Here is a 16,119-nt window from a genome sequence, read left to right as displayed (position 1 = left end):
AGGAAAAACAGGGATTTCTTTTCCAAGGAAACAAGAACCAGGAACTTAATCTGGAATGCATGCATAATGTGATTCCCACAAGGCAGGACCTGTGAAGTGCAACAGGATAGATTTTTGCTTTTTAAGAGGGAACACTTGGAGGTGGCTGGGAATGCAGTTGGCCCCAAGTGGCATATTTAAATTCTTAAAACCAGAAGAGTCTCATTAGTTTGCCTTTTGTTAAAGAGTATGAACACTGATAACCTACCCTGAATAAATTCTGTTCTCTTTCCGTTTGTCTCATGCTTCAAAACAATGCCTTTGACGCAAGAGACCACATGTTCCACCTATTTTTATGTAACGAAGCAATCACCTCTTAATCAATTCTATAATGCTTTGTATCTTAAGGGGGCACATTTGGGGGGGCAGCTGAGATTGCAGTTGGCCCTAAATGGCATGTTTAAATTCATAGTCAAAAGCTATCATGGATATTTTAAAATTGTATCAAGTTTGGTTGACACAAGACACACAGACACAAAAAGCCAACCTCATAGATCCCTAAACAACACATAAATTACCTAGAATATTCCTATACTATTACACACTGTTCATGCTTCTCCACTACTACTCCTACTATTCCAACTAATACTCCCTGTGAGTACGGTTAGAGAAAAGCATACTGTAAGTTAGCATCCACCACTCTCTTAGAAAAATGAAATATTCTAGGAAATATTACAAAGGCAGAATATTATATTTCCCTAGATGAGAAATGGAGAAACATGTTTTTAGGCAGAAAACAAACTCACTCTTAATAGCCTCCTCCATCCTCAATAGCCCCATAGCAGATGTCCTTACTTAAGAGATAAAGAGATAGCTAGGTCTATTCATAGGCAAATGCCCTCACCCAAAATCCAACAAAGGTAGGATTAGCCCTCTACTAGAGGTGGGTTCCTACTGGTTCAGATAAATAGGTAGTAGCTTGGCAGCCTAGGTTGCTGGAATGGGCAGCAACCCAGGCCTGCCCCGCCCCCAAACCGGTTATCCTACAGTGGCGCCATCTTCTTTTTTAGTTCTGCGCATGCGCATAATTTTCATTGCAAAAAAAAATGTTTTCCTTTTATTTGCAAATGTGAAGCGAGTGAGCGCGCACAAAATTTTTGCGTGCACTGAACTGACAGTAATGCCAGGAGCAACACACCACTGCCCTCTACCTATCTCACCACATAGCACCAGAGAAGATTACATCACCCAGCAAGGCTCAACCAAGCCTGGGACTCAGGACAGCCTACTGAGTTGCCCCTGCATGGCCCCATGGGAGCCTGACAACCAATCAGAACACAAGCTCAAATTCAAAAGTCCAGAGAGGGTATAAAACTCAGGCATTCTCAGTATCTCTCCACATTTTTTTTTTCTTCACTCAACATCTTCAAGGCATGTGATCCTGTCCACCATTAAAACCATCAGTGTCTTTCTCCCACTGAACCCAGAAGGAAATTTCTTCCAACATACCTTTCTAGCTGCTTTACTTCCAATCCACATACACAAGCATTTCCTTCCCTCCCCTACATACTAAACTCTTTCATAGCAAAGCTTTTATCTGCAACTTTGTTGTCTTCATGCTGGGGAAAGCGAACAAACACCAAAACGTTTTTTTTTTCATTCAAATTTGCTAGAATTATTTCAGTATTTTCCTCCAAACTTGGCAACTTCTTTATTCTGAGAGTTGAAGTCCATACATCTTAAAACTGCTGAGGTTGAGAGTCACCGCATCAATCAAGACATTAAGCCATGGATTAGCCATAGCCAAAGCATCTGTGTATACAATCACAAACTACCCAAGCCCACTTGAACTGAATGTGTTGTGTAAAACCAGCCCAGCATTTTTCCAGTGCTGCTTGATTGCAGATTGCAGCTGAGGTGACTGAAATTTTTTTTTTGATATCGATTGGGGAATTCTGGAAGCTGAATACACACATCTTAAGGTTGCCACGTTTGATAAATTCTGGATTACAGTACTTAAATACAGCTAATAAATTGTATTTACTTCCTTCTTGCCTATTAATTTAGCTTTCCATGTTTAAAAATTTAATTCTGGAGAGAATTTATATGGTTGCTAAGAGTCAACGTTGATTTGATGGCTCATAATCGATTAAATAAAAATTGCAATTGGGTGATAAGTTTTGGAAAACTGTTGCAGTGTCGGGTGTCTGCTTAAGGTTTTCACAGCTGTGTGGCTTCAGCATTTTCTTCTCTGGGCACCAGCTGGCCTTGCTTGTTATGCCCAGTCATTTTTGTAGATGGCATCCGATTTGAGAACCTCAGGATGCTGTATCTAATGGTCCCTAGTAAAATTTTAGAAATTGGGAGGGGGGGAGTTGTTAAATATCATCTATAGCAATGACTACCTATAATATTTTACACGCTGTTCCCCAGATGACTTATGAAGAGCAGACTAAGATATGAAAGGTTTAAAAGGGCAGTATGGTGAAAATTTAGATAAAGCATGTACATTTAATACAGGCAATCCTCAACAAGTTTGTTTAGTGACTGTTTAAAGTTAAAACAGCACTAAAAAAAGTGACTTATGCTGTTTTCCATACTGACTGTTGTTGCATCCTCCTGGTCGCATGATCAAAATTCAGTTGCTTGGCAACTGATTCATATTTATGATGGTTGCAGTGTCCCAGGATCATGTGATCACCTTTTGACAAGCAAAGTCAATGGGGAAGCCAGATTTATTTAACAACTGTATCACTAACTTAACTGCAGTGATTCGTGTAACATCATAAAATGAGGCAAAATTAACTTAATTATATCTCAGCAACAGAAATTTTGGGTTCCACTGCGGTTGTTAAGTCAAGGACAAACCTGTACACATAACTCATAAAATTTAGATTTGTTCCTGATATCATTCAGTAAAGCTCAGATTGGCAAATAGGAATATTATTGACAATTCCAAGGAAAATGTAAGTGTGCAAAGATAGTCCAACATTCTACCTCCCCCATATTCTCACTGTTAGATCACTTCTTCATAAAAGTAAATCTGAGTATTGTAATGCAATAATTATGATTTGAGCTAAATACAAAAATTTAAATTTCTGACCACTGTAAGGTTTATTGATGGTCCACAGATGAATTGAGTATTTTGACTCTGTAGAGCTGGCTGACTGTTGTTTATGAATCATAAGTCTCTAACATGTTATTTCTGTATGCTGTGGCTTACAAATTAGAATTATGCAATTACATAATAAATTATCTAATATTTGAAACAGAAAGTGCTTCTCAATTTTCAAACTTGGTAACTTTAAAATATACGGACCAGCTCTCAGAATTCCCCTAACCTGCTGGGAATTAAAGTCTATATATCTTAAAATTGCCAAGTTTGAAAAACATTGGTTTATCCAGTTCTAAAATTAAAACGTAAGAATTATCAGTATATTTCATCATATTTCTGAGGCTGGTTTCCTCAAATTATATTTAGTAGAGAAGGCATTATAGAAGTGAATTAATGAAGAGGTAGTCACTTCATTAGATAAAAATAGGTGGAACATATGGTCTCATGTCAAAGGTATTGTTTTGAAACACTGACATTTAATGAGACATAATGAAAGGCAACAGAATTTATCCATGATAGGTAATGAGGACTCTTCTGGTGACCATTTTAGTCCCCAGAATGCTTCTTATTCCCAATGAACCTTTTTTCTGGATTAACAGGCAGTATATCCATAAAGTATTGTGCTGCAGCTACCCAGTTTTGTTCCCCCTAGGCATATCACTGGAATTTATGTTCAACTCAAAATGATGAACAGAAATATTGTAGATGTGTTTGTACTTTATTTAATGCTTTTTCATTATAGTTATTCATTTTGGAATATAGTATTTGGATTGTGGCTACGGTTAACCTTTTTTGACCATCAAGCAAATTCAGTTTAGAAAAAGACATCCTAATTCATGTTGATGCTATTGCCTATTATTTTACATTCGACAAACTTTTGAATTAGTATCCCAAAGTCAATTATTTATTGCCATTTCCTTTAAAACAGGCACTTTTCAGATATAGCCTCGAGTTCCCAGAATTCCCAGCAGTGAGGTTGGGAGGTTGAAAGGGAGAATGTGTGCCATGCAAGGGTAACCTTTCATATAAATTCAGGTACTGTATCAATTGCCAGTATTGGGTCTCTGTGTACTGAATTGTACTGGAGTGGGACTTAAGTCACTTGAAATGCCCTTGTTGCTTTTTCAGAATTGCAACTGAATGTACCATGGAATATTTCTGAAAGATTTTGTTTGCTCAAGGTAAGAAACGTGGGGATCAGCATTGAATGTTGTGACATCTTGTTAATATTTGTGGAAATGTTACAGAAATATGAAGAAATATTTTGCAGTTGAGTCTGTTAGCAGCTGATACAGAAGGGAAAGATCATCTTGACACGTGACATTAAAGTTGGTATGGTGCCTGGGTTGACTCCACCCCGCACCCCCCCGAACCTATGTTTAGTTTTTCTACTTTTGGATCTGGATAGTAGCACTTCCTCAGACAGACCTGATGTGTTTTTCATCTTTGAAATTGCTTTAACCCGTTAGCTGTCCATTTATGAACAGCCTCAGAAATGAACTAAATAAATAATCCTCCCTCCCCATATTGAAAAATGTGGATTGAGTCCAATTGTCCAGGAAAAATGTCAGTAGATGATGCATTTTGTAATATTTTGCATTCTTAACAATAAATTAAGAGAACAAATTCTTAACTGTTACAGATAAAGTAATGCATCCCATGCCTCCAGTGTTACCAGTGATCATTATTTATCAAAGACTGACAGGCAATTTAAAACCTCTTTTCTAGTTTCATAATTTTTTATTCTCGGATCATATACAATTACAATCTGAAATAACACAAGTGAAATAATCCTAAAATTGGATGATCATTCTACTTTCCCAATCACAAGACGTTATTGCCACAATTCTTCATGCTTCATGCTTTCTTGTCAGATGGAAAACTGATTACAAAGACACGTCAGAGAGCTTTTAGATGTTAAAAGAAAATTTTACTGGCGATTTATCTCAGTGATGGAGGTAGATTTGATCCTCCAGAGTTTAATTAAGATAAACCTGTGGATTTGAAGGAAAAAATAGAACATATAAGTATTAACAATCAAAAAGAACGCACTACGGGATCCAGAAAATCATATTTAAGTTCCCTGACCTTTCCCCACCACATTTAAGTACTATCATAGCCCCATTTTTCCTCCACTTTTTACCCCAATACAATATTACTTTTAATTATTTCATCAGAATTCTAAAATGCGTTAGTAGAAGCTGGATACTAAATTCCACCTGAAGATTTTTACTACAGATTTTCCCCAAGTTGTGTATTCATGTGGCGTACTACCTTGATCAAACACAGATATGACTTTACTTTAATGCATTATGTACTTGCATTTCATCAGGAAAAAATGAGGTCAACCGATAGCCAATACTAGACCACTACCAATAACTGGGTATCTTCAAAATGCCCCTTAAATCTTAGATTATGCACTATGTTAGGAATGTCTGACAAAGCTGGAATTAACCGCTTGCCAGAAGGCACACAAAAAATGAAAACCTTAAGTTTTCAAGATAAACTGGCATGCAATTATAGAAAATGTATTAAATTGTCATCCTAAATGGAATAGTGAATTTCAATTATCACTGTAAGTAAGCAATGTTTAATGTTCTGTATGAATTAAGTTAAAAAGATTAAATGTTTTTCCTAACATTGTAACTATCACTCTCAAAAATCCTCCAGCAATGATTCATAACAATGCCTAAACAAGTTGTCCTCTTTCTCATGATTCAAAAAAAAAAGTCTGCTTCCAATTTCCAAAGGAAGCCACAGAAGTTACATACCATTTGCAAATCGGCATCGCTTCAGCACCTCGCTGAACCCTTCACATAGCTTCAGATCAGCCTGGTTCTGAGCACACTCCAAGAACTGCTTCATCTCATACTGGCAAGCCGTGTATTGGGACTGCTGCATAGCAGGCTGGGCTGGCTGAGGCTCCTAAAGAGGAAATGCAAGCAATGAGGCTGACAATTGGAAGAGAGAGAACAACAGATCCTGATAAGAAAGTCCAACCAGGGCCTCTTCTTGTACAAACTGCAAAAATGGGGCAAATTCACATACACAAATTGTGGAATTCCATAATTTGTGGAATTTTCAGCCTGCTGACAATTTCATATAACTCCTTTCCTATTCAGCAGGCTTTATCCTCCAATTTCTTCAAATAAATATCTCAAGCATTCCATAACATTATGCTAATAGCAGCAGCCTGAAAGAGATAATAGATGTTTTGTCTTGTGGAACACTATGAAATGTACTCTTCAAACAAGTGTAGCACTTCATGTTAAAATATCATTTTTAAAAGCACCACGTCTTCCCCTTTTTCTTCTCCTTATTTGGTTCACGATCTTATTTAACAAATATATGTTTAAAAAAAAGAATAATATATTTTACCTGGTAAGTAATGTCAGGTCTTGCAGCTTCAGAGCTTCCACCCCCAAAGCCGCCAGTCATGGCATGTCCTAGAGTATGGCCCACAGCAGAACCTACAGCGACACCTGCAGCTGTGGTAGCCATCTGGGCCATCAGGCCAGGCTGCCTGGGGGCAGGAGAACCCACTGCTGAAGCAGGGGCTGGAGCTGGGACAGGAGCACGCGCAGCCATGGGTGGAGCTGATCGCATTGGTGCACGGCTATGAAAAGAAAGGGAGAAAAGAATTAAAATTCACACACTATATAATTCCAAATGCCAGCTTCTTTCACCTTTGAAGATTACCGAAGATACCTCTCTGCAGTATCTCTTGTATATTTTCATAAACTGCTGCCACATTTCAACCTACTTATTTTTTTGGCTTGTATTCCATTTTTAATTCAGGAGCTCAAGAGGCATACAGGCAGTCCTTGTCTTACAACCATTCATTTAGTGACCGAAGTTACAACAGCACTGAAAAAGTGACCTATGACTGTTTTTCACACTTATGATGACCATTGCAGCATCCATGTGGTCACATGATCAATATCAAGGCAGTTGCCAATTGACTGCATGATTCACTTAACAACTGCAATGATTCTTTTAACAATTGTAGCAATAGTCATAGGACAAAACTTACTTAAAACTGCTTTGCTTAACAAAAGAAATTTTGCGCTCAATTGTGGTTGTAAGCTGAGGACAACCTGTATTTGCCACTCTTTGCTACCGTATTTTCGGAGTATAAGACGCACCAAGGTTTTGAACAGGCATTTTTTAAAAAAAAGTAGGTAGGTAGATAGAGGGATAGAGAGAGAGAAATAGAAATAGAAATACAGTAGATAAGTTTGGAGAGAGAAAGGGAGAGAGAAATACAGTAGATAGGTAGGGAGAGAGAGTAGGTAGGGAGGGAGGGAGGGAGAGGGAGGAAGGGAGATGGAGGAAGGGAGAGAGGGAGGGAGGGAGGGAGGGAGGGAGGGAGGGAGGGAGGGAGAGAGAGAGAGAGAGAGAGAGAGAGAGAGAGAGAGAGAGAGAGAGAGAGAGAGAGAGAAGATAGATAGGGAGAGAGAGAGAGGTAGGTAGATGTTTCCAGGTATATTTATCCATGTGCTGGACAAAGAAATCACTGACAATCTGCAGCACCTAAGACTTTGTTTCTGCTGGCACAGGACTTGATCAATCTAATTCTCATCAATCACTTTAACTAAAGAGCTTCCCAAAAGGAAAGGAAAGTTTTTGCACTCTACAAACCACCCCAAAACGGTTCATGTTTTCGCGAAAACGGGCCTGTCCCCCCCCAAAAGGATGAATAGACTTGGGGGGGCTTGCAGAGTGCTGGGGGGGGGGATGAACAAAAACGGCCCGTTTTTCACAAAAACGGGCCCGTTTTTCGTCAAAACAATTGCATTCATAGCCTTATGGAGGCTTATAGAGTGCTGCTGGGGGCTCGGGGGGGGGGGGGGAAACGGCCCATTTTCTGCTCATTTCTTCTCTCCCCGGTCCCCAGGAGCTCTCTGAAAGCCTCCATAAGGGTATGCACGGCCATTTTGGTGAAGGAGCGGGGCTTCGGAAGGCAAAAAATGCTGCATTCTATGTATAAGACACACCCAGATTTTCAGCCTCTTTTTTGAGGAAAAAAGGTACAATTTTTACTCCGAAAAATACAGTATTTTTCCCTACAGCAATCACCCTGTGAGGTAATCTGAGCTGGAAAAGGTAATGTTTCAGAACATACAGTCTGAAAGGACAAGATGAAGCACATTTGTGGTTGGCCAATGCTTTCTGAGAACATAGAGCCAGTATAATAAATTTGGGAACAGTACAATGAAATTCCAGCTGAAATTGGGAATTATTTTCTGAGTGCCAACCACATTCTCACAGATTTTATCAACAGATAAGTAAATAATTGAGGAATCAGACAATACCGCTGTATCTTCTTGGTGTCCTGCACCATTACAACATATGAGAGATTCTGAAGCACTATAAACAGGAATATTTATGTCTGTTTTGTTCATGCTTTGGCTTCTCTTTCTCTCAAGAAGCCTGAGCAGATGAAAATTAAACTTTAATATAACGTGTTACCATTACCCTTAAATTCAGATGAATCTACAATGTGCCTGCCCCCATGGGGCACATGTTTTCAGACATGCTGTCTGAACCATCTTAAGGCACACTAATCTACTAAAGGGGACACATTTTTTAATAGGTAAGATGAGGACCTCTTGTTCACAGAATAAGGTTAGAGTTGACTCATTGGAAGAATCTGATTTTCTTCATGTCAAAGAAAAGGAACATTGATTTTCCCTACTGTAATGTTTAACTGAACTGTCAACATAACAAATTACAAAGCTGTGACTCTGCTAGATAAGTTAAATATTCACATACATTTTATCTAATCTACACTGCCCAAAGACAGAAAAACAGCTATGGCTGATCTTTGGCAAAACTAGCTGACAGTCATTTTGTCTGTCTTTAAAGCTTGTTTAATGAGATAAAAAACCATGATAGAAAATAAAAGCTACATTTAACAGGTCCACACACAAACCCCTCTGAATCATATATAGAAAGTGGGAAGATGCAATTTAAAGTACAATGTATATTGCAATTTACAACTGCATTTTCATAATTTGCATTTACAATTGTCTCTTTTATAAAACATGGAACTGCTGCTTTTGAACTAAATTATGACATTTGACACATCTAATCAATGCAGGGAAGGCCATGCTTCCCAGGATAAACCTACAGTCAGTAAGATTTTAGACAACTAGAATGTTTAAGCATAAATTATATCTATACAGTTTTGGATATTGTATCTCTGAAAGGATATCAATGGATTACAAGAGGTTTAGAGGAAGGTAACAAAAATTAAATGGGGATTTGAGATCATGTTCTCTATGGTCAGGCAGATGTTCACTTTGGAGCACAGATGACTGACAGGAGACATATTAATGGTTAGTTACATAAAAAGGCTGCTATAAAGACAATGAAGAAGTCTTTTCTATTATGACAGAAACTAGGACAAAAATATTGGATTTAAGTTGTGACTATCTTGATGCTATTTAAACATCAAGAAAAAACATTTTGATGGTAAGTTCTATACAATGCTAGAACAATCTACTCGTGGAATTTATGGGATGTTGATCTTGCCAGCACTCAAGGGTCATTGGTTTTTCTGTGCATTGCAGCAGGCTGGACTAGATTATCTTTCTGGTATCTTCCAATTCAATTTCCATGTTTCCATGATTTAACCTTTTTAAATACTTTTAGGTTGAATGATTTGAACCTTCATTTACATGTTGTTTTTCATTTTGGGGAGAACCTCCTGTAGTCCGTATGGCAAGATTTGATTCATTCCAACCTTTGCCTACCCCAAATTTTCATTTTGACTGAAGAAGTTACTTGGATGAGTAACAAAACGTTACTTACTTTGAATAAACTTTGATCTAGTTACTATGATTTAACCTTTTTAGATACTTTTGGCCTAGATGATTGAGTCTTTATTTCCATATTCCAATTCCATTCTATACACATCCATGGTATTATCTTGCAGCCCACCTCTTCCTTTTAACTGTGCCTCGCATTTTTGTTTTTTGTTCATTTCACTCCTCTTGACCAACTATTCCTATTGCATACCATGGTACCCAATCAAATAAATTGACTCCACTTTCAGTCCTCAAACCTCAACTCACTAAATGTGAGTCAACCTACACCTCCCCGCAAAAAAAGTTTGTTATGTGAGAGCACTGAAGTTCATGAAGAAGAGGCATGTTTGTTGCCTTGAACTACATGAGAGAGCCAATTTGATGTAGTGATGGCCATGCTTGGGTAGAAACCAGAAAGCTGCGAGTTCTAGGCCTCCCATAGACTTTGGGCCAGTCTCTTTCAGCCCAGCCCACCTCTCAGGGTTGGGGAAAATATGAGACATCAGCATATACATTTTAGAAAGGAATTTAATAATAAACTATGTTTGCCACCTTAAATTATATAACAACAACAGTGATACCTATTGTCATCGGGGCACTTGGTACTATGCCCAAGAATTTTATAAAAGACATCAAGAAATTGTAGCTTCCTGCAATAACACCAGTGGAACTGCAAAAAACTGTGCCACTTGTATATCTTAAGAAGATCGTACATCTTAAGAAGGCATTTGGTTGAAACCTAGGACGCTGGTAGCAACCCATATCAAGCATTAGCACCAGCCAATGGTATTTGTGATACGTTTTTGAATGTTCAGTTGACTGAGTTTCATGTTTAATGAATAAATAATAATAACAATAACAATAATGGTTGATACCTAGGATGATGGCACCAACCCTTATCAATCATTAAAACCAGTCAATGGTATTTGTGATACGTTTTTGAATGTTCAGTTGACTGAATTTGATGTTTAATGAATAAATAATAATAATAATGGTTGATACCTAGGATGCTGGCAGCAACCCATATCAACCATTAGCACCAAGCAATAGTATTTGTGATATGTTTTTGAATGTTCAGTTGACGGAGTTTCATGTTTAATGAATAAAGCATAATAATAATCTAAAAAACTCTCCTTCGTGCAATCGGCACTTTCCTTTTTTAAATTCTGCCCGCCACGTTCTTTCCTCAGCCTCTTTGAGGAGCTCAACCTCCAAGGATGCTCCTCCCAACCCTTTCAAAGCAGCCGCCTCATCTGCTCTACCGGACGAGTCGCCGCCGCCGCTCCGGGTCACGTGGCCCCTCAGCCGTGATGAGGCAAATGACAGCCTGCGTCCGCCCCTCCCCCTCTCAACGACTTTACAACGCATTCCCATCCGAAATCCACCTACTTCCCTCGGGGGGGGGAATGTCACCCCATTCCCTCGGCTGCCCTCCAGTCGTGTCCGGATTTTTCAAGCCCGGATTCGGTCCCCCTCGACTGCATGCTACCTCCTTTACCTGGCGGGTGGCGCCATCCGGGACGTTCGGCTTCGACTTCCCCTCGGCATGATTGATTCGCGGACGAAAGCTCAACTTTACTTCCCCCGCAGCGGCTTCTCCTCCTGGTCGACGGCAGCTCCCTCCCTTTTCTCCTCACCGAGACGTCCTCCGCGTTTTGCGATGTTTCTTTTTCCACTTCCGCCCCAAATTACCACTTCCTCCAGGCCCAAGGTCACCGAAGCCGCTTCGACTCACAGGGCATGCGCGATGACGTCACCGGCCTCGCGGCGGAAGGGGTTCGAATTTGCGGGAAAGCGGTCTTTGGATCACGTGATCTGATGGGGCGCGGCCCCTGAGAATGACGTCAAGGAAATCTGAATAGGAGGTCCAGGGCGCCTCTCCGTTTCTTTTAGGCTTAGACCGCGCAGAAGCCCTTTTAACAGTGTAACAGAATAACGGAAGGAACCTTGGAGGGGCTCTAAAGCAGGTATCTCCAATCTTGGCAACTTTTAAAACTTGTGGACTTCAACTCCCAGAATTCCTCAGCCAGCTTTGCTGTTGGAAGTCCACAAGTCGTAAAATTGTCAAGGTTGGAGACCCCTGCTCTAGACTTCTTGCCCCCCCCTCTTCCTAGGTGTTCTTCAGATGCACCAGACTTCAGTGATAGCTGCAATTTAGTATTTAACTTTTAGGATATTTGGAGAGCCTCAACAGAGAGAAGGCTGCAGATGTTTTAGTCAGGATGCTGCTGCAGACTTTCCTCCCCCCACCCTCCTTGCTCGCCCAGTATTGTAGACGTACACTGGAATGAATACCATACTATATGTACAGGTAGCTAACAAACCATTTATTTAGTGGCCATTCAAAATTACAACAGCACTGAAAAAATGTGACTTATGGCCATTTTTCACAGTTACAACCTTTGCAGCATTCCCATGGTCATGTGATGCTTGACAACTGGTTTATATTTATGATCATTGCTGTGTCCCAAGTTCATGTGATCACCTTTTGCGACTAGGAAGTTATCACCCAGCCCTCTCCCAGAAAAATGAAATATCCTAGGAAATATTGAAAAGGCACATCCCTGGATGTGAAAAGGAAGAAACATGTTTTAAAGACAGAATAGCTCCCTGCAGATTCCTCCCCCCCCCCACCCCGCTTTGTCAATGGGCTATTAAGATGCCCAAGGCAGTCCCTTTACATAATAAAGAGTTCTCCCCTTCAACTCCAGGGTGAAGGGATTAAAGGCATGATTAGCCTTCACTCACTCACCACATGGCACCTGAAAACTCAACCAAATCTGGATTCAAAACACAGCCTAGAGGGTTGCCCCTGCATGGCCCCATGGGAGTGTGACAACCAATCAGAATACAAGATCAAGATCAAAGGCCAGAGAGGGCATAAAACCAGGGACCTTCAGCATCTCAGCCCTTCCTTCTCTTCTTCTCCACCAACACTGAAGCATGTGATCACCTTTTCTGTTCAGGACTCAAGCCATGTGGTCCTGTCCACCATTAAACCATCTTTCCAAGCAGTGTCTTCTCCAGTGTCTTTTCCCCCACTTGGAGCTGAACCCAGAAGGACATTTCTTTCAACACGACCTTACAACAAGCAAAGCAATAGCAATAGCAATATAGCAATAGCAGTAGACTTATATACCGCTTCATAGGCCTTTCAGGCCTCTCTAAGCGGTTTACAGAGTCAGCATATTGCCCCCAACAATCTGGGTCCTCATTTTACCCACCTCGGAAGGATGGAAGGCTGAGTCAACCCTGAGCCGGTGAGATTTGAACCGCTGACCTGCTGATCTAGCAGTAGCCTGCAGTGCTGCATTTAACCACTGCGCCACCTTGGCTCTTGTTAATGGGGAAGCCACTTTCTCTTAACAACTACATTACTAACTTAGTAACTGCAGTGATTCACTTAACTGTGGTCATAAAATGGAGCAAAACTCACTTAAAAATGTCTTAGCAACAGAAATTTTGGGCTCAATTATGGTCATAACTTGAGGACTACTTGTAGTTTTGACTGCCTCTTCTTTCCCTCGTTGCCTACCTGAGCTACCTGGAATTTTAGCCTTTATTATTAGCTTTTTACTAATTCTAAAGGAGGCATGGATGCCATGCTGAAATACTGTAGTACCGCCTTTTTAATAAAGGTAATGTTCATATTTTAGCATGTCATCCATACGTCCTTTAGAAATTCAGGAAACCATGTTCTGCTTTTAGCCAAGACCATTTCAGGTACAAAAACTGCCCTTTTCAGCAAGGTTGAAAACAATAGGGAGTGTACTCTGGAGGTCCTTGAATATATTGCAAGTTTTAAGCAAATGTGACTGGGAAAGGAGTGCTGTAATGTAACTCATACATTTGCCATTTGCAGAATGTTATCTAGAATCAATGTTTTCTATTGTTCAATTCTCACATGTAATTAATGTCTGATCACTTTCTGTTATATCACATCCACTGAATGTTTCTGTACTCTATATAAAGACTTGAAACCACACCCTTTTTAAAGTGCCTGATTTTTCTCACATCTAATCAATATTTTTTATTAATTTGCTGCTTTCTGATGCATCACATTTACTGTCAAATGTATCATTTGACAACACTGCCTTTATAAACTTTTCATTTTGCCTGAAGTACTTGGGGTTCTTACTGAGAGAGGGGGAAGTAACTTTACAAAATTAGTCTCTCTCTCCTAAATTAAGGGACCAGATTCTTTTCAGTTCTAAACCAACTTGAATACCTACATTTTAAAGGCAACAATTCATCTAAGGTCCTTTTCATTCAGTTCTTCACTCAGGGGTATCAAGAATGGCTCTTTTTTCTAGACCAGTGATTTTCAAAGTGTGAACTGGAGACACCAGAGTAATCTGTTATCTCACAGATAAAAGTGGGAAAATACGTAATAATGCAAAGAGTGGAGCAGAAGTGCCCAGATTTGATGTTATTGAGAAGAAATGGTTTCTAAGTAACACAACAGGGAACTGAAGCGGATGGCGACTCTGAAACACAGCAGCATACCCTGAAGAGAGGTTCTTCAGCTATAGAACAGCTGCCGTCAGAGATTGTGGGAAAAGATGCTCAGCAGGTGACCATTTCTGGAGTCTGGAAAAAAACAGAAACAAAAGATGCCTTGAATCTGCAGCCCAACCTTGCCCAGTTTTGGCAGCAATAGACCTGTGGAAGCAAGTCCACTGCCTTGGTGAAAGAGCAGAGGTGGGTTCCTACCAGTTCGCACCTATTCAGTAGAACTGGTTCGTCAAATCTACCAAACCGGTTAGAAGTAGTTCCACTAGTGGACCTGGAAAGCAGGCCACACCCACAGAAGAGGTTCCAAAAATTTTTGAAACCCACCACTGTGAAAGAGACTTAAAAAATGTTTGTTGGAGGCATTGAGGGTACCCATTCAAGATAGTCTGTGAATTATCCTCTGTGCAGTTAAATAATTACTTGACTGCATCTATAGAACCAAAAGGATCAGGGATGAGAAAAATTACAGCAAGGAAAGGCAACTTTTCATTTTGGCTTACAGAGTCAAAGGGCATAACTGCAGAGGGCATTTTACTCCTATACGTGAAAATTAGATGTATTCATTATTCAGCAGTATGCCTATTTACTTGGGAAAACATTCTAGTCTTGAACAAACAAGGAAAGAAGCTGGTTTTCCTATTTCAAAAGATTTTACAGTATGAAAGACTCCTGAAAGCCAATTGTACCAGCAGTGTAGTTCACAAGGGATGTTTTGGACTCTATCCTTTTTTAACTGGATGTTATCATAATGAGATGACCAAGAAAATGAAAACATCTCCAAAACAGTAATATTGATAGGAAGAGCTAAACAGTAGTAATGTATTTTGTAAAATACTGAAGAGCACATGCATTCATCAAGGAACAGCTTCCTAACTTCACCAGGAAACCACCTGCTAGAGAGTTAGATCTGGTTGGAACTCTCATGGAGAAGGAAAAATAGTCCATATCAGTGTTTCTCAACTTAGCATCTTTGAGATGTATGGACTTTGGGTCCAAGAATTCCCCAACCAGCTATGGGGAAGGCTATGGAATACTGCTCTAATGATGGGTCCTTTAAGACTGAAGTGGAATATATAGTCACTCAAAGGAAAGGGAAAGCTTAACTAGACACCCAAAGTATATTTTGAAGAGAGAGATTGGAAGTACTGGGGAAGATGAGAACAACAGATGAGAAAATGTGACTTCAGCAGCAGATTGGTCAATGCCTGGAATGCACTACCTGACTCTGTTGTTACATCCTCAAACCCCCATAACTTTAACCTTAAACTGTCTAGTGTGGACCTCACCCCTTTCCTAAGAGGTCTGTAAGGGGGCATGTGTAAGTGCACCAATGTGCCTACCATCCCTGTTCTATTGTCCCCATTTATTTGTACCCATTACCTGTGCTCATGTCCATGTTTACACCTATACCTATTATCTCATACACATTTGACATGTAAATAAATAAACAGGACTTCTGGCAGCATTTCTACTATTATAAATACAGTCGAAGGTCCCTTATTATTCTCCTAATCATTGCTCCGTCACTGGAGGTTTTCCAAAAATAGACTTGACAACTATTTGTTTGGGATAATACAAGGCTCTTGCCTTGAGTGATTCTACAATTCTATTGCCTTTGAAATGGGAGGGGAGGGCAAAGAATACAAAGGGGGCAGGTGTGGGAGGGGGGCAGCCTTATTCCCCCTGACTATCAGCCGT

The 16,119-nt window shown here is 40.0% G+C and overlaps 1 protein-coding gene across 2 annotated transcripts; it reads right to left on the bottom strand.

Annotated features, from left to right (window-relative positions):
* Positions 1-4,814: 4,814 nt before the first annotated feature.
* CHCHD2 (coiled-coil-helix-coiled-coil-helix domain containing 2) lies at positions 4,815-11,627 on the bottom strand. Of its 2 annotated transcripts, XM_014059913.2 has the most exons (4): positions 11,405-11,625; positions 6,473-6,710; positions 5,866-6,019; positions 4,815-5,088 (listed from the first exon to the last, which is right to left on the bottom strand). In XM_014059913.2, exons 1-4 carry the CDS (start codon positions 11,452-11,454, stop codon positions 5,078-5,080), a joined length of 453 nt encoding a protein of 150 aa, XP_013915388.2. In that variant the 5' UTR covers positions 11,455-11,625; the 3' UTR covers positions 4,815-5,077. The 2 variants fall into 2 exon arrangements, with proteins under 2 accessions (XP_013915388.2, XP_013915389.2); XM_014059914.2 differs by lacking the exon at positions 4,815-5,088 and having other exon boundaries at positions 5,858-6,019; positions 11,405-11,627.
* Positions 11,628-16,119: the final 4,492 nt, after the last annotated feature.

The sequence above is a fragment of the Thamnophis sirtalis genome, unplaced genomic scaffold (genome assembly GCF_051295495.1).
Source record: "Thamnophis sirtalis isolate CommonGarterSnake01/CBP01778 unplaced genomic scaffold, rThaSir2_p1.2 scaffold_6, whole genome shotgun sequence".
Taxonomy (NCBI): Eukaryota; Metazoa; Chordata; class Lepidosauria; order Squamata; family Natricidae; genus Thamnophis; species Thamnophis sirtalis.
The sequence above is the reverse complement of the archived record's forward strand: the minus strand, read 5'-3'. Positions and strand labels throughout refer to the sequence as shown.